The 18,723-nt window shown below is 33.9% G+C and overlaps 2 protein-coding genes across 4 annotated transcripts; both read left to right on the top strand.

Moving 5' to 3' along the window:
* Nucleotides 1–381: 381 nt before the first annotated feature.
* On the top strand, nt 382–6,763 carry LOC106394727 (probable LRR receptor-like serine/threonine-protein kinase At1g56130). Of its 2 annotated transcripts, XM_013835290.3 has the most exons (24): nt 393–919; nt 1,308–1,488; nt 1,582–1,653; nt 1,770–1,841; nt 1,922–1,993; nt 2,075–2,146; nt 2,245–2,316; nt 2,461–2,532; nt 2,622–2,693; nt 2,765–2,836; nt 2,909–2,980; nt 3,053–3,124; nt 3,210–3,275; nt 3,424–3,489; nt 3,612–3,656; nt 3,746–3,807; nt 3,883–4,259; nt 4,339–4,537; nt 4,611–4,769; nt 4,896–5,014; nt 5,090–5,300; nt 5,373–5,604; nt 5,884–6,034; nt 6,112–6,763. In XM_013835290.3, exons 1-24 carry the CDS (start codon nt 799–801, stop codon nt 6,457–6,459), a joined length of 3,057 nt encoding a protein of 1,018 aa, XP_013690744.2. In that variant the 5' UTR covers nt 393–798; the 3' UTR covers nt 6,460–6,763. The 2 variants fall into 2 exon arrangements, with proteins under 2 accessions (XP_048607866.1, XP_013690744.2); XM_048751909.1 differs by having other exon boundaries at nt 382–919; nt 3,746–4,259.
* Nucleotides 6,764–10,487: 3,724 nt separating this feature from the next.
* On the top strand, nt 10,488–17,431 carry LOC106410680 (probable LRR receptor-like serine/threonine-protein kinase At1g56140). Of its 2 annotated transcripts, XM_048751921.1 has the most exons (24): nt 10,488–10,623; nt 12,178–12,361; nt 12,482–12,553; nt 12,656–12,727; nt 12,805–12,876; nt 12,963–13,034; nt 13,102–13,173; nt 13,266–13,337; nt 13,430–13,501; nt 13,579–13,650; nt 13,733–13,804; nt 13,907–13,978; nt 14,066–14,131; nt 14,220–14,285; nt 14,467–14,511; nt 14,603–14,664; nt 14,776–15,152; nt 15,223–15,421; nt 15,497–15,655; nt 15,780–15,898; nt 15,996–16,206; nt 16,279–16,510; nt 16,610–16,760; nt 16,834–17,431. In XM_048751921.1, the coding sequence occupies exons 1-24, from the start codon at nt 10,503–10,505 to the stop codon at nt 17,275–17,277; spliced, it is 3,156 nt and encodes a 1,051-aa protein (XP_048607878.1). In that variant the 5' UTR covers nt 10,488–10,502; the 3' UTR covers nt 17,278–17,431. The 2 variants fall into 2 exon arrangements, with proteins under 2 accessions (XP_048607878.1, XP_048607873.1); XM_048751916.1 differs by lacking the exon at nt 10,488–10,623 and having other exon boundaries at nt 12,167–12,361; nt 12,805–12,910; nt 13,001–13,034.
* Nucleotides 17,432–18,723: the final 1,292 nt, after the last annotated feature.

Here is an 18,723-nt window from a genome sequence, read left to right as displayed (position 1 = left end):
CTGTAAAAGTAGTATTCAGGTTTCAGTTTGTAGAAACCTTCTTTTATTTTGATCATTTATTTTTTGTTTATTATCTGTGTTTAACTATTTTCTTGCATCCGTTACAATATACTATTAGATTATAGTGCCTTAGTGTTAAGAATCAATTTATTTCAAGAGAATACTCTAAAAGAGTAATATTCATCCTTGTTATATATACAATCAATACTAGATTCATACGAAGAGTGATTCTTTATGTATATAGCGTCTTTATGTGTTTCTTATGAATTACAGAAATTAAAAGGCTAATGACGGAAGGAAGTGATGACAACAATGGTGATGACCGGTTGCACTTGACAATGTCTACATCCTTAAGAGCTAACTATCAGTCAATGCTTTATTTTAATTAGGTGGCGGGTTTGGCGACTGCCCCCACAATGGACCTCGCACAAAAAATGGTAAATAAAACACACTCTCATTATATAAGTGTTTATATTCGTTAGTTGAATATAATTAAATAATACCACTGTTCGTGTTTGTTATTGTCACCGAGGTCCACGGTAGTGCAGAGAGGCAGCCGCTAATAAGTCCTCGTTCCAAGCATGTGAGCTACACGCCCTCGCGCTTGACGAATGGAGAGGGATTAGTGTGAATCCTTAGATTATTAATCATATTAAATTAGCAAATTGATATTTTCAAAGTCTACTTTTTTTTTTGGAACACATATTTTCAAAGTCTACATAAACACCATAATCATTGTTTTTGAGCGATAAGTAATACCTCAAGCTTTTTAATTAACATCTTCTTCTCCGGTCGACCATGCCTAGATTACGACGGTCTCCGTGTCTACTACTTGCTGTCTTGTTCTTGTGTATTCACGGCTTGGTTCACGTGGTTCGAGCTCAGAACCGAACCCGAGCCACTACTCACCCCGACGAAGGTCTGTCTTTGAAACCCTGGACTCGATTGTGGATTATATAGGCTTCACCTAAGTCTTTGGATCCTCATTGATAATATCTTACCTGCTTCTTTACCGATTAGTTTCAACTAGTATCTGGCTTTAATGCAATCATGAGCTTATTTAGCATAGTTATATAATACATTTATGAACTTAAAATCACTCTATATGTTTTTATTGGTTATCATATGGTTTGGAACACAAAAAAAAGAACCCACGTAATAAGGGGGAAAATATCAATGGAACTATATTTTAGTTAATTTTTTTGTTAACAGTATTATAAATTGATGTATGTATATAAAAGAGGTAAAAATGTTTATTAAAAAGACAGAATTAATGAATATTAAGTAAAGTAAATATAAATTGACAGCGCGTGCGTTGAACTCCATTTTCGCGACTTGGAAGATCCGAGCGTCGAATGAATGGAACATCAGCGGCGAGCTTTGCTCCGGCGCCGCCATAGACAATGTCTCCATCGACGATGGTGCTTACAACCCTATGATCAAATGCACGTGTACTTTCGCCAACTCCACCTGCCGCATCACCGCTCTGTACAGCCTCTTTCCCCTCTTCGTGCACACCATCTGCTCGATGAATTCTCCCAGAGAGAATCACTAATTATGATTTTTGTCTTTTTTTCACAGGAAGGTTTATGCGATAGATGTTGTAGGAAGTATACCTGATGAGCTCTGGACTCTTGAATACCTCACGAATCTGTATGGTTTTACTCTAAAGACCACATGCATTTACAAGTTTTATATCATACACATCTTGAGACTGTGTGATGCATACAAAAGACATCAAGATCACATCTTTACTCTTTTTTTTACAGGAACTTGGCTCAGAACTTTCTGACAGGACCCTTGTCTCCTGCAATTGGGAATCTGACTCGAATGGAATGGATGTAAGGCTTTGAAACCCTGCGTCCTGTTGAATTTCTTTCACGTTCAATTAACAATGCTCAACTTTTTTTTTATCACGTAGGACATTTGGGATCAATGCGTTGTCTGGCCCTGTTCCCAAGGAGATTGGTTTGCTTACCAATCTAAAACTGCTGTAAGCTTTTGGGTGCTTCTTGTTTGCTTAAATATGGTGATCTTCTCTTCTTGATGGTTCCTTATACCTATATATTTGCAGTAGCATTAGTTCAAATAACTTTTCCGGTTCTATGCCAGCTGAAATTGGGAGTTGTACAAAGCTACAGCAAATGTGAGTGCATGTCCAATGTTTTGTGTATTTACTTCTTGGTTATAATACAAAACTCCTGGCTACGAATCATTTCTAAGAAACTCGTACATCTATTGCAGCTACATAGATAGTTCTGGGCTTGGCGGAGAAATACCTTTATCATTTGCTAATCTTGTGGAGATGCAACAAGCGTAAGCGATAACTAAATTCAAATATAAGCTTTATTGTTAGACTTTGACAGTTTTTTTTTGGTTATCTATTTATTACTACTTTACAATTTTTTCTTTTGTTTCTCTGGGTATTAAAGTGTTTTTTTCCTCAAAATGTTGTATCAGTTGGATGATGGATCTGGAATTTACAGGTCGGATACCAGACTTTATAGGAAACTGGACCAAACTTACTACCTTGTAAGAAGATTTCTTGTTTACTGGAATGTTATAATGGACGTGTTTTTATAGTTTCTATATTGGTTTCATTGGTACTTGTTTTATTGCAGGAGAATTGTCGGAACTGGTTTGAGTGGTCCGATACCTTCGTCATTTTCCAACTTAACTTCTTTGACGGAATTGTATGTGTTGCATTATTGTTTCCCTTTCTCTCTCTTTTTGACTCCTTCACATATTCATATTCTAAATGTAGGAGGCTAGGAGATATATCCAATGGAAGCTCTACTCTTGAGTTCATCAAAAACATGAAATCTCTAAGTACATTGTAAGGCGGCCTTGATTAACGTACTGTTTCTCTCTCCCTCCGTGTATTTAACACTGATGATCTATGCCGCAGAGTATTGAGGAACAACAATCTCACAGGGGAAATACCATCTGATATTGGAGACTACTCAAGCCTGCAACAAGTGTAAGTACATATGTTCGATGGAACTGTCTTTGCTGTTAAACAGGAATGGTTTAATTCATGTCTGTTTTCCAGTGATTTAAGCTTCAACAAACTACATGGACCAATACCGTCTTCACTTTTCAACTTAACTCGACTTACTCACTTGTAAGATGATATATTTTCTGTGTCTTTTTGGTCTTCTTTTGGTCCATTCAAATCATTGTGGGGAAATTTGTTGTCTATATATCAGGTTTTTAGGAAACAACACGTTGAATGGTTCCTTGCCCACTCAAAAGAGTCAGTCGTTAAGCAATATGTGAGTAACCAAAACCTAATTGTTTCATCTTATTCCTTATTATTTTAGAGGGTTTAACAGGTCCTCCTGATACCGACTTAAGTTTCATACTGGTTCGGAATATATAACATGTTCTATAGACACTAATTATTGTTCTTTGTACTTATAGTGATGTGTCGTACAATAATTTGTCTGGAATTCTTCCTTCGTGGGTCAGCTTACCAAACTCGAAATTGTAAGTGAAAAGGCTATCTATCAACTTATAGTCACTATATTTTTCAATTCTCAGAAAATTCCTTATTTATATTCATATTTCAAGGGAATATATTAAAACAAAACTGTATATTATTTGTGCAGTAACCTGGTTGCTAACAACTTCACACTGGAAGGTCTTGACAACAGGTGATTTGATATGTTTCCCTTTTTTTTATTTGCAATAGGATAAACGACTTGCCATTTCTTTCTCAAGTCGTTTTTCTATTTGTTAAAAGGGTTTTATCAGGACTGAATTGTCTGCAAAAGAACTTCCCTTGCAATCGAGGCAAAGGAATCTGTAAGTGTAACAAAAATAGATGTGCATTGATTGCAAATAAAAACACTCATATAATATATCTCTTTGGTGTCTTAGATTACAACTTTTCAATCAACTGCGGAGGACCGGATAAAAGGTCTGTTAGCAGGGCACTATTTGAGAAAGACGACGCGGATCTTGGACCATCTTCTTTTTTTGTGAATGCTGCTAGAAGATGGGCAGCTAGTAGCATCGGTCTTTTTGCCGGAAGTAGCAGTAATGCATATATAGCTTCTTCACTATCACAATTTACCAACACTTCAGACTCAGAGCTTTTTCAGACAGCAAGACTTTCTGCATCTTCCCTAAGGTATTATGGCCTGGGGCTCGAGAATGGAGGCTATACCGTAACTCTTCAGTTTGCTGAAATACAAATGGAAGCTTCTAACTCTTGGAAAGGGCTTGGAAGACGACGATTTGACATTTATGTCCAGGTCTGCACCACTTTATCAAGCTGTAGATAATCTTCCTCCGACATTGGTTCTTACGAACTGTAAAATGTATCTTTTTCAGGGAAGACTTGTGGAAAAGGATTTTGATGTACTCAGAACAGCTGGTGGCTCTACTAATAGGGCAGTTCATAGAGTATATAAAGCAAATGTGACAGAAAATTACATCGAAGTTCATCTTTTCTGGGCTGGAAAAGGAACATGTTGTATTCCTATTCAGGGGGCTTATGGGCCAATAATATCGGCAGTCAGTGCAGCGCCAGGTAACACACAATAGTGATTTTCACTCTCTAATGTGAGTAAATACCTAAGTAATTGTTACATATTGCTGCTCAGATTTTAGACCAACTGTGGATAATAAGCCACCATCAAAGGGAAAGAACAAGACTGGTATTATTGTCGGTGTCATTGTTGGCTTAGGACTTTTGAGCATCCTTGCGGGTCTTGGTATCTTCATCATACGAAAAAGAAGAAAGCCTTACACTGATGATGAAGGTATAGATGTAAATCCAAACGAGCGCCCTTGGGCTGAAATGTTTTGGCCCTCTGTCACCATCAAACTTGAATATTTATCTTTCAGATTGCTTCATTTTAAGAACTGTTCTTTTCTTCTTCTTGCAGAGCTACTTAGTATGGAAATAAAGCCTTACACATTTACTTATTCGGAACTTAAAAGTGCAACTCAAGATTTCAATCTCTCAAACAAGCTTGGAGAGGGTGGATTTGGGCCTGTTTATAAGGCAAGTCCCATACCAAAGTATCTGCATATACGTTGAAAGAAGATTATGTGTAATACCTTTTTATACATTCAACAGGGAAACCTTAAAGATGGAAGAGAGGTAGCTGTGAAGCTGTTGTCGGTTGGATCCAGGCAAGGGAAAGGACAATTTGTTGCAGAAATTGTAACAATTTCTACAGTTCTACATCGCAACTTAGTGACACTTTACGGCTGCTGCTTTGAAGGAGATCATCGTTTGCTCGTGTATGAGTATCTCCCTAATGGAAGTCTTGATCAGGCACTATTTGGTAATGAACAGACATAACATACATGATTCTGCCAAGCTAAAATCACTCATAGTGTACTTGTGATTGATGCAGGGGATAAGAGTATACATCTTGATTGGTCAACCCGTTTCGAGATATGCTTGGGAGTAGCCAGAGGTCTAGTCTATCTCCACGAGGAGGCGAGGGTTCGCATTGTACACAGGGATGTGAAGGCCAGCAACATTTTGCTTGACTCCGAACTGGTTCCAAAAGTTTCTGATTTTGGGCTGGCGAAACTATACCATGACAAGAAAACTCACATAAGTACCGGAGTTGCAGGGACCATGTAAGTCTCCCCATAACACACATTAGTTTGGATGTTTTAACACATTTTAGTGTTGTGGTGATAGAGGCAAAAGGTTCAAATGGTAAAAGTTTATGGGCTCTTTACTAGATAAGTGCAAATAACCATAGGTCATAATAAAAGTAACTATTGTTCAGTTATCTTTTATGCTTATCTCTATATATGAACTGGGGTTGGAGAGAGAGGGGCATCGAGAGTTTGAGAGAGAGGGGCATCTTTATTTCAATAAGAACGTACTGAGCCTTTACTATATCGATGCAGTGGATATCTTGCGCCAGAGTATGCAATGCGTGGACATCTAACGGAGAAAACAGATGTGTATGCATTTGGTGTTGTGGCTCTTGAGCTAGTTAGTGGAAGGCCAAACTCTGATGAGGTCTTAGATGACGATAAAAAGTATCTTCTTGAATGGGTACGTCCTCATTTTTGCTATAGTCATTTATGGTTTAACAAAGTCCAGTGATCCTATGTGTATCTCTGGTGACACAGGCATGGAATCTACACGAGAAAGGCCGTGAAGTTGAACTAATAGATGATAGGCTAAGTGAATTCAATGTTGAAGAAGTGAAACGAGTGATTGGCGTTGCTCTGTTATGCACACAAGCATCTCATTCCTTGAGACCACCAATGTCACGAGTGGTGGCTATGTTGTCGGGGGATGTTGAGGTCAGTGATGTCACTTCCAAGCCAGGCTACCTAACTGACTGGAGATATGATGATATCACCACTTCCTCTGGCTTTCAAACCAAAGAGACAGACACTTCTAGCTCCAAGATATCGCCCGGAAACACCGACTCTCTTCCAATGCTTGGAGCCAAGATCAATGTTGGAAGATGACAATATCTCTTCTCTGTTGGCCATGGTGATGCTTCTATACGAGTTCAATATCTTCTTCCTTGATTGGAGAAACATATTTCATTTTTTTATTGGATAAATATTTTAGCTCTACTTTTTTCTTCTTTTTAATGTGATATTTGTGTTGTGGTGAAGTTGAGATATATTTTGTTCTATGGGCCACTGAAAGAAAGAATGTGTATTTGAGGTCCATTGTAAGTGAGAACTGTATACTTTATAGCTTACAAATCGTTGTCCATATGGATAAAGAATTTAAAATTAACTCAATGCAAGAATTCAGTGTCTATGAACTGTGCTCTGATTTTACCTTCTTAACTTTTAGAAACTCTAGAAACAAAACAGAAATGAATCTAGTTGATCAGTTTATCTAGGCAGACAATCTGGTGTCCAGTCATGTTTGGTTCGAGTTTTTGAAGGCATGATTCTTAATCTCATTCGGATACTTTAAAAGTTTGATTAGGTTTTAGTTCGAATTTACTTGGATTCGGTTTGAGATTAGTAAATTACTAGATAAGACCCGCGCCTTGCGCGGGATTAAGTTATTATTTTTATTATATTTTGGATAATGAAACAATAGTTTGGCTTCATTTGGATTACGGGTGTTCAACCCGGATATCGGGTTGGTTTCGGTTCGGTTCGGTTTTTTTCGGTATTTGGTTAGTAAAATATAACTACTATTCTAAATCCATATTTACTTTGACTTTAGTCTTTCACATACTTTTGAAAGATTTCAACTGGACGACTAAATTGATCAGCCAATCTTGTTGCTTTAAATCATTAGTGTTTATATATATATACATATATATATATATATATATATTATTTAGTTTGAATATTTATTAAATAAAAATTCATATGCGTTATATTTTATGATCATTTGTAACTTATTATAACAAAAAAATAATCTATTGATCACAAAATTTTCAGAGTGGGAATATTCAAATTTCTAATAATATATAGACGTTTTGAAAAATTCAAATATAACATATAAGAAAAAATATAAATGTTTTTATTATATATTTAATGTGATTTTTTAATATCTTTCAATAATATAAAATTAAAAAAAAAAAGAACTAAGATACCAAAATTGTTATCAAATATTTATTATTCATAATAATTAATTTTCATATATACGTTAATCATATTAGGTAATTTCGTAGCTTCCAATTAAGGAAAGTGCAAAAAATTTTTTGGTAGATTATTTATCAATTCGATAGTTAGTTTAATAAAAAATATAATGTAAGTCAAGATGGACCAACCTATTTTTCTAAAAATAGTATATTTTATATAGTCATTTATTAAATGAGAATTTATAATCATACAGTTCTATGAGCATTCATATCATTTTATAACTGAATATTTAAATCATCGATAGCAAAATTTTCAATGTGAAATCTTTAATAAGTTTATATTTTATAAATGATTTTGAAAATTCATTGAAAGTTTTAATATTAAAATATTTATGTAATCTTATGGTATATAGTATAATCTATATATATATATATAAATATATATGTTTTATTATTAAATGATATTTTTTACTCATATGGTTTTAAAATCATGTGTATCTTCTTATAATAAAAATGTTAAACCATTGATCATTAATTTTTAACATAATAATTTTAATAGTTTTAGTCATTTATTGTCGTTTTTAAAAATTCAAAATATAACATATACGAAAAAATCTAAATTTTATTTTTATAGCTAATTTGATTGTTTAATTTATTTTAATAATATAAAATTAAACAAAAATGATGGAGGAGATATACATTGTTATCAAATCTTTATTATTAAACTCATTAATTGTCATATATATATTAGTCATTTATGGTAATTCCGTAGGTTTTATTTAAGGAAAGAAAATATCATATCATATCATTATATCATATAGTTTGACCAACTTATGTATCTAACAACATATAAAAATCGAATGTGGACCTACTTATTTTTCAGTTGAATGTAATTGACTACTTAATTGAGTGCCACCTATGCATTGAGACCTCTTTTAATTAATAAAAAATTGAGGTTACATCTTTTCAAATGTTCCTCAATTAATATATAAGGGATATGAAAACTGGTTGCACTTCGAAAACTTTTGAGTTTGGTCCTAAACCAGATTTAAATAACCCAAAAAACTTGTTTCTTTTCTAAATATATCCACTTAATTTGAATGACTACTTTTATGACTTCACCAATGACTGAAATCATTAAGTTCAAATATGAACTTGGTCGTATAAGAACTCTTGCAAACTAGTCATAACTATTAACGATAATTCATATACAAAACACTATGCTAACAATAAAGAAGTACAAAACTCAACTTAACATTAACAAACATAATTCTTAACGATAACTTATGTACAAAACATTATGCTAACAACAAAGAACAACAAATTTGGGTATAAAAAATAACCAACTAACAACAAACCACATATTAACACGAACACGAACCCAAGTAATGAGAATGTTGAGCTAAAACAGACCATATACAAGTTTCAAAATAAACTCTCAAACCTTGTAAACTACAAAGAAAGGAACACAAAACGAAGTGTATTGGTTCGAACAAAGTTCAAAATGATTGTTTAACAAATCAAACTCGATAAACCTGAACTAAAAAATGATCCATTAATTCATGATATCATATATATATCAAGTACAAAGAAGAATTACGAGCACATGTAAATGATTCCTTGAAGTCTCTGAAGGAGGAGATAATTGGAATCCATAATTTTGTGTTTTCATTTTGAAGAATCGGAAAAACTATATAAATGATATGTAGAAAGAATATCATGATTTATGGAGACTGCTTGAATTGAGTTATGAAATGAAAAAAAAAGTAATTTGAATAGAATATAAACTCGAATTATAAATATACTCAATCGGATTTCAGATATATACCGTACTGACCCGTACACCCATAATACCAATTCTAAAGATCTAATCAGTTTCTTAGCAAGATCCAAATCCGGCTCGGACCATTTTTATCGGATCGGATTCGGTCTATTTGCTCATGACTAAGTTAATATAATTTCGTTAATATTGTCTTTGCTAAAAACATGTTAATAAAGAAAATTGTCCATTTGCATGAACAAAAGCAAAAAACATATATGCAAAAAGGAACAAATAATAGTACAGATAAACAATTAATACTAAAGAATATACCAACTACGCCCCTCCACCCCCCCCCCCCCCCCCCCCCCCCCCCCACAAAAAAAATAATAATTGGAGCTTCAAAATTCAAATGTTAAACAAAAGAATAAGAACCATCAATTAAACGTTTTTGTGACATTTTGAATAAAAGCTAAAGACAATTTTAAGTCTGTAAGAGCAAAGCAAATCATTTCATCTCATATTGCTTCCGTCATCCTGGTATCAGCCGTTCGTTGACTTGCACCACCGTCCGTGAAGAAAAGGACTAAAGATATTATAGGATTTGAATGGGTAAGAATGATCAAAGTGTGATTAAAGTTGTTTTAATTGAATAAATGAGTGAAGCAAAATTGAAGTTTTTGGATTTGACTTTTCTCTATCGTTTATAGTTTGACAAAAGCATCATAAGATGGTGAGATGAGAAGGAGAAAAGATGATCCAAAAAGAAAAATGAGAGATTGAAATGAAAGAGACAAAAATGAGATAAGAGGCTTTTTTCATCTTTTAAAATGTCTAGATAGTTTGAAGTGTCTGATATTGAAAAGTAAAATTAGAAAATGTCTTAATGTATAATTTCTGTGTAATTTCTCTTAATTGTGTATTATTGAAATTAAAAGGCTACTGGTGGAAGTTGTAATAACTATGGCGGTGACTGATTGCACATTTTTGAAATGTCTACAGTTTTAAGAGTCAGCCATCAATCAAGTTTTAAAATTCAACGAATTAGGGATTAGTGTGTTTGCTTAGATTATAAATCAGATCAAATTAGCAAATTAATCTCTTCAAAATCTACATAGACACCATAGCCGTTGTTTTTTTTGAAACTAAAGTAAAACCTCCAGCTCTTTAAGAAGATCTTCTTTCTCCTGTCAACGATGCCTAGATTACGACGGCCTCCGTGTCTACTACTCACTGTCTGGTTCTTGTGTATTTACAGTTTGGTTCACGTCGTTCGAGCTCAAAACCGAACCGGAACTATTACTCATCCGGACGACGGTCTGTCTTTGATTTATGTTTTAATTTTGTGTTGGATTTTATATAGTTGGCTAACTTAATTGTGCTAGCATAATGGGATACTAAACAATCAGTCTTTAGTGTTTTGTTTGAATCTGCATATTTTAAATCATTAGTCTTCCTTAAATAGAAACACGTACATATATCAGATATAGACTAGTGCGTTGTATGAATTTTCTGAGGTTTTAATTTGAAATTATTCCTTGAAGTGGACTAAACAGAAACCAGAATTATAAATATTAAGTTACACAGTATAAGAGATCTATCAAACATAATATGTAGTATATTATCTTTTTGTAATTCTCAATCTTTGAAGCTGCAAAATTTTGATAAGAAGATTCAAAATATTTTCTTTTTAAATCTCGAATAAATAAGTTTTGTTCAAAACCAAATGTGCACTTCTGCAAATATTTTTAAATCTTTATTCAAGTTAGTTTTTTATGTGTCAGCATGATATGTTGATAAAATTTTGATGATACAATTAATATGTACATATTTTTATAATATGAAGCTTATTTTCAGAAATTGATCTAGCTGTTTTTGAATTATCTTCATCAACTATGACAAAAGTTACATAATCATTTCCATCATCTGCTACGAGTTTAATTCTGAATCTCAAAAAAGTTTATTTAAATTTTAAACTTTAATAAAGATGAATATTTATTTTTAAGAACTATAAAATTGTGAATATTATATAGAAACTCCAACGGACTGTGATTTAACACATGTTTGGCAATAAAGTGATAAGTCTGATTTTATCAATTTTGTTGAGCAAATTGAACAATGATATGTAATTCCTACCACTATATGAGATAATATTAGTAATAGTTTCCGTACAAATGAATGTCTTATTCTGGAATTTATAAGTTTATACAATGCTAGAAAGAGTATGTCATAAGAATTTAATTTAGTATTTGATATGATAAAAATTTTTCATTAGATACTATTATTTTGAGATGAAATCTCAAATAATATTAGTACAATGTCAGGCTTTTGAATTTTCATTATACTTTTTGAAGGATTTTCAATCATATCGTCAAAACTAATCCAACAGAAAAACATTATAGCTAAAATTAATAGAAACAAATTAAAAAAGAAAAGAAATTATTTTAACTAATCAAGTTTAAATATTTAATAAACATCCAAACAATTAAAATAGTACATTTTCGAAGTTAGTAACAAAATCAAAATATAATTTAGTCTAAGAAGATAATGATAAATAAATTTCACTTTGATATGTCTTTATCAAAACATTTGTCATAATAAGAACAATGTTATTAGTTTTCACAGCAAGATGTTTATACTTGTTCATTCCATATTGTTCAAGTGAAGGTATTTCATTTCCACTCTGTAACTATATAAAACCAAATTTTAAAAAGAAAAAAAGTAAAATAAAAACCGAAAGTGCATCAATTAAACATAAGAGATATATGTGATAAATATAAAAGATGCAAAAAAATTAGTAAAATATAAAATTTATGTTTTAATATTAAACGTTGCTAATTAACAAATGAATAAAAGTATATGATTTAACAGCGCGTGCGCTGAACTCGATTTTCGCGACTTGGAAGATCAATGCGTCGAATGATTGGAACATCAGCGGCGAGCTTTGCTCCGGCGCCGCCACAAACGGCAATGTCGACGTCGATGACCCTGCCTACAACCCTATAATCAAATGCGCGTGTACTTTCGCCAACTCCACCTGCCGCATCACCGCACTGTAGAGCCTCTTTCCCCTCTTCGTGCACACCATGTGTTCGATGCATTCTTCCTCAGAGAATCAGCAGATATGATTTAATGACTCTCAAAATTTGTTTTTTTTTTTTTTTGTTCTTCACAGGAAGGTCTATTCAAGAGATGTTGTAGGAAGTATACCTGATGAGCTATGGACTTTGGAACACCTCACAAATCTGTATGGTTTATCATAAACCTCACAAGTTCATATAATCAATTCTTGAGACTGTGTGATGCATACAAAAGACATCAAGATCACATCTTTACTCTTTTTTTACAGGAACTTGGGTCAAAACTTGCTGACAGGACCCTTGTCTCCTGCAATTGGGAACCTGATTCGAATGGAATGGATGTAAAGGCTGTGAAACCTTTCAACATTTTTCTTTCTTGCTCGTTCAGTTAACAGAGTTCAACTGTTTTATCACGTAGGACATTTGGGATCAATGCGTTGTCCGGCCCTGTTCCCAAGGAGATTGGTTTGCTTACCAATCTAAAAATGCTGTAAGCTTTGGTGCTTCTTGTTTGCTTAAATATGGTGATGTTCTCTTCTTGAGGGTTTTGATGGTTTTTTATACCTATATGTGCAGTAGCATTGGTTCAAATAACTTTTCTGGTTCTATGCCAGCTGAAATTGGGAGTTGTACAAAGCTACAGCAAATGTGAGTGCATCTGTCCAATGTTTTGTGTATTTACTTCTTGGTTATAATATGAAGTCATCTATTGCAGCTACATAGATAGTTCTGGGCTTAGCGGGGAAATACCTTTATCATTTGCTAATCTTGTGGAGCTGCAACGAGTGTAAGCTATAGTAAATTCACATATTTACAAAAAAGATTAATTTGTTTTTGGGTCTTGGGGTGATTTTTTTACCCCCAAAAATGTTGTATCAGCTGGATGATGGATCTGGAAGTTACAGGTCGGATACCAGAATTTATTGGAAACTGGACCAAACTTATTGTCTTGTAAGAAGAAATCTAATTTACTGGAATGTTATATAAATGGTCGTGTTTTTATACTTTCTATATTAGTTTGAGTGGTCCGTATTTTATTGCAGGAGAATTGTCGGAACTGGTTTGAGTGGTCCGATACCGTCGTCATTTTCCAACTTAACTTCTTTGACAGAACTGTATGTGTTGCAATGTTGTCATAGTTCATTATTTGTCGCCCTTTCTCTTTCTTCACATATTCATATTCTCAATGTAGGAGGCTAGGAGATATATCCAATGGAAGCTCTTCTCTTGAATTCATCAAAGACATGAAAAATCTAAGTATATTGTAAGGCAGCATTGATTCGAGATATACTGTTGATCTGTTTCTCTCCCTTCTGTGTATTTAACATTGATGATCTATGTGGCAGAGTATTGAGGAACAGCAATCTCACGGGGGAAATACCATCTGATATTGGAGAATACTCAAGCTTGCGCGAAGTGTAAGTACATATGTCGATGGAATTGTCTTTTCTGTGAAAAAAATTGAGATGACATATTTAATTCGTTGCTAAGGAATGATTTAATTTGTGTCTGTTTTCCAGTGATTTAAGCTTCAACAAATTACATGGACCAATACCGTCTTCACTTTTCAATTTAACTTCACTTTCTCACTTGTACGATGCTATATTTTCTGCTTCTTTTTAGGTCTTTGTGCAAAGCCGTTCAAATAATTGTGGGGAAATTTGTTGTCTATATATCAGGTTTCTAGGAAACAACACGTTGAATGGTTCCTTACCCACTCAAAAGAGCCAGTCTTTGCGCAATATGTGAATAACCAAATCCTAATTGTTTCATCTTATCCCTTTATTTTTAGAGGTTTAACAGATCCTCCTGATATCCTCTTTCTACTTACAGAGATGTGTCGTACAATAATTTTTCTGGAAGTCTTCCTTCGTGGGTCAGCTTACCAAACTCGAATTTGTAAGTGAAAAGGCTATATCTCAACTTATAGGCACAATATTTTTCAATCTCAGAAATTTCCCTTATTTTTATTAACTAGGCTTATTTAGATAATCATATTCAGTCTTCTTTTGTGAAGGAAATATGTTTTATAATCATATATTAAGTGAATAGTAAACAAAACTGTATATTATTTGTGCAGCAACCTAGTTGCTAACAGCTTTACACTGGAAGGTCTTGACAACAGGTGATTTTCTTACAAGTGTCTCTTTTTTATTTTGCAGAATCACAAATGACGTATAATTTATTTCTTAAATTATTTCTCTGTTCGTTAAAAGGGTTTTATCAGGACTGAACTGTCTGCAGAAGAACTTCCGTTGCAGTGGAGGCAAAGGAATCTGTAAGTGTAACAAAAGCACATGAATATACCCTCATAACAGCTTTATACATGAACATTGATTGCAAGTAAAAGCACATGAATATAAGATTTCTCTAATGATTGGTGTCTTAGATTACAACTTTTCAATCAACTGCGGAGGCCCGGATATAACGTCTGTTAGTGGGGCACTATATGACAAAGATGACGCGGATCTTGGACCATCTTCGTTTTTCGTGAATGCTGCTAGGAGATGGGCAGTTAGTAGCATTGGTCGCTTTGCCGGAAGTAGCAATAATAGATATACAGAAACTTTACTATCACAATTTACCAACACTTCAGACTCGGAGCTTTTTCAGACAGCAAGACTTTCTCCATCTTCCATAAGATATTATGGTCTGGAGCTCGAAAATGGAGTCTATAACGTCACACTTCAGTTTGCTGAAATACAAATGACAAGTTCTAACTCTTGGACAGGGTTTGGAAGACGGAGATTTGACATTTATGTCCAGGTGTGCACCATTTTATCAAGCCGTAGATAATCTTCCTGCGACATTGGTTCTAATGAAAATTCTTTTACAGGGAAGACTTGTGGAAAAGGATTTTGATGTACGCAGAACAGCTGGTGGCTTCACTGATAGGGCAGTTCGTAGAGAATATAAAGCAAATGTGACAGAAAATTACCTCGAAGTTCATCTTTTCTGGGCTGGAAAAGGAACATGTTGTATTCCTATTCAGGGTGCTTATGGGCCTATAATATCGGCAGTCAGTGCAGCGGCAGGTAACACACAATAGTGATTTTCACTGTCTCTGATGCGAGTAAATACCTAAGTAATTGTTACATATTGCTGCTCAGATTTTACACCAACTGTGAGTAATAAGCCACCATCAAAGAAAAATAATAGGACTGGTGTCATTGTCGGTGTCATTGTTGGCGTAGGACTTTTTAGCTTCCTTGCGGGCGTTGTTATCTTCACAATACGACAAAGAAGAAAGCCATACACTGATGATGAAGGTAATAAGAACTGTTTTTTTTTTTTTCTTCTTGTAGAGCTACTTAGTATGGCCCTTCGTCAAAATCAAACTTGGATATCATCTTTCAGATTGCTTCGTTTAAGAACTTTTTTTTCTTCTTGCAGAACTGCTTAGTATGGAAATAAAGCCTTACACATTTACTTACTCAGAACTTAAAAGTGCAACTCAAGATTTCAATCTCTCAAACAAGCTCGGAGAGGGTGGATTTGGGCCTGTTTATAAAGTAAGTCCCATACCGAAGTAACTGTATATTCGTTGAAAGAACAGTAAATGTAAATATGTAATACCTTTATATACGGTATGAATGACACATTCAACAGGGAAACCTCAAAGATGGAAGAGAGGTAGCTGTGAAGTTGTTGTCTGTTGGATCTCGGCAAGGGAAAGGACAATTTGTTGCAGAAATTGTAACAATTTCTACAGTTCTACATCGAAACCTTGTGACTCTTTACGGCTGCTGCTTTGAAGGAGATCATCGTTTGCTCGTATATGAGTATCTCCCTAATGGAAGTCTCGATCAGGCACTATTTGGTAATGAACAGACATAACATACATGCTTCTGCCAAGCTAAAATCACTCATTGTGTACTTGTGATTGATGCAGGGGAAAAGAGTTTACATCTTGATTGGTCAACACGTTTCGAGATATGCTTGGGAGTAGCCAGAGGACTAGTCTATCTCCACGAGGAGGCGAGGGTTCGCATTGTACACAGGGATGTGAAGGCCAGCAACATTTTGCTAGACTCCGAACTGGTCCCAAAAGTTTCTGATTTTGGGCTGGCGAAACTATACCATGGCAAGAAAACTCACATAAGTACCGGAGTTGCAGGGACCATGTAAGTCTCCCTAAAACCTGACAACCTTAGCTCTGCGTTTGGTTTCAACATTATTTTGGATTTATAACACTTTTAAGTGGTGTTGCTATATCAATGCAGAGGCTATCTTGCGCCAGAGTATGCAATGCGTGGACATCTGACAGAGAAAACAGATGTGTATGCATTTGGTGTTGTGGCTCTTGAGCTAGTTAGTGGAAGGCCAAACTCTGATGAGATCTTAGATGATGAGAAAAAATATCTTCTTGAATGGGTACGTCCTCACTCACTTCCACAACTGAGTGTAACGAAATCTAAGGATCCTTTTTGTATCTCTGCTGAAACAGGCATGGAATCTACACGAGAAAAGCCGTGAAGTCGAACTGATAGATGATAGGCTAAGTGAATTCAATGTGGAAGAAGTGAAACGAGTGATTGGCGTTGCTCTGCTATGCACACAAGCATCTCATTCCTTGAGACCACCAATGTCACGAGTAGTGGCCATGTTGCCAGGAGATGTTGAGGTCAGTGATGTCACTTCTAAGCCAGGCTACCTAACCGATTGGAGATTTGATGACATCACCAGAGATGTTGAGGTCAGTCATGTCACTTTCGAGCCAGGCTATCTAACCGACTGGAGATTTGATGACATCACCACTTCCTCTCTCAGAAGCTTTCAAACCACAGAGACGAACACTTCTGGCTCCAAGATTTCACCCCGAAAAGCCGACTCTGAGCCGATGCTTGGAGCCCAAGATCAGTTTTGGAAGAGAACAATGTCTCTTCTCTGATAGCCATAGTGATGTTTGTATATACTAAGGATCCATATCTTCTTTGATTGTAGAAAACATGTTTCATTATTTGATTGAATAAACATTTTAGCTCTTAGTTTTGTGTAATGAGACATTTGTGGGTGGTGAAGTTGTAGACATATGTAGTTGAACCCTGACCGGTTTAATTTTACTGGTAAGAATTAGTTGGACCGAACCGAATCCGAAGATGAGGATCCTGCCGTCGAGTTGTCAATGTCGTCCGAGTTGTATTTGTCTGAAAGCAATCTGACTTTGGATAATATACTCAAAGAGCCAGCTCAACTGTTTATGATTAAAAAGCACGTGCATTTAAATTTTTTGTTATCCTTTCTTTTTCGTTTTTGTTATGTTTTGTAGGATTCAAACCTGCTTTTTTTATTGGAAATATCTAAGCAATCTCATTGGATGATTTTTTATATGTGAATTTCAGTTACTGTATATTCTTGACTTTTATGTGTGTTCCTAGTTAATTATTTACTTTGTAAATTTTCTAGTTGCTTTAAAATATTCGAAATTTCAGGCATTGTGTTAGTAATGTTGATAAATTATGTATTATACGATAAAAAGGTAAAACTAGATGAAGCTGTGACTATTTTATATTATAATTATATTTTTCTGATTGTAAAATGTTAGTTATGTTATTGATTTTATTACTTATTAAAGGATTTATTGACACAATAACAGTATTTTTATAAAATTATACAACGATTTTGTTTTTCAAGAAAGTCTATACACTTTAAGAGTATTTAAAACACATTTTTAAGAGCATCTCCAAAAAACACTCTATAACTTTAAATATGAAGTTTTTTGTTCTTCAAAAAATAACTTCAAAACTTCAAATTTGAAGTTTTGAAGAGTGAAACTCTATATTTGAAAGTTTCACTATTCAAAACTTCAAATTTGAAGTTTCATATTTTTATTTACATTTTGGTCCATACAATCATACATCAGCTTTATGGTTCATAAATATTTACTCGCTTATTATTTTAATCCTTAAAAAAATTATATCTCATAAATATTTTAATTTTTTTTACAGATTTTAAATTTTACACATAAAATTAAATAAAACTTTAAAATAAGATTTAAAATATTTTAAGCTAGATTTAGACAACAATAATATACAAAAAAAACTTAACAAAAATATTTTTAAAAAATTACTTGCAGACATAACTATTACACAAATTTAAATATTACAACAATACTAATAGTTAGGTAAGTTTGATCCCGAACCTTTAAAATTTTCAAATATTGTCCAAATTTTTTTGTGTAACTGAAGATGGTTGTTGTTGTTTTTGATGTATTTTACTATGTTTCGTACAATTCTTTCTTGTTCATATCGAATATATTCACGAGTATTAATATCATCGAAAAGAAATTAGTCTTTTAACAATATTTTATGTTTCTCTTTTACTTTCTTGTTCCGAT

This window comes from Brassica napus, chromosome A2 (assembly GCF_020379485.1).
Source record: "Brassica napus cultivar Da-Ae chromosome A2, Da-Ae, whole genome shotgun sequence".
NCBI lineage: Eukaryota > Viridiplantae > Streptophyta > Magnoliopsida > Brassicales > Brassicaceae > Brassica > Brassica napus.
Note: the sequence above shows the minus strand (reverse complement) of the source record. Positions and strands in the feature narration are given on the sequence as shown.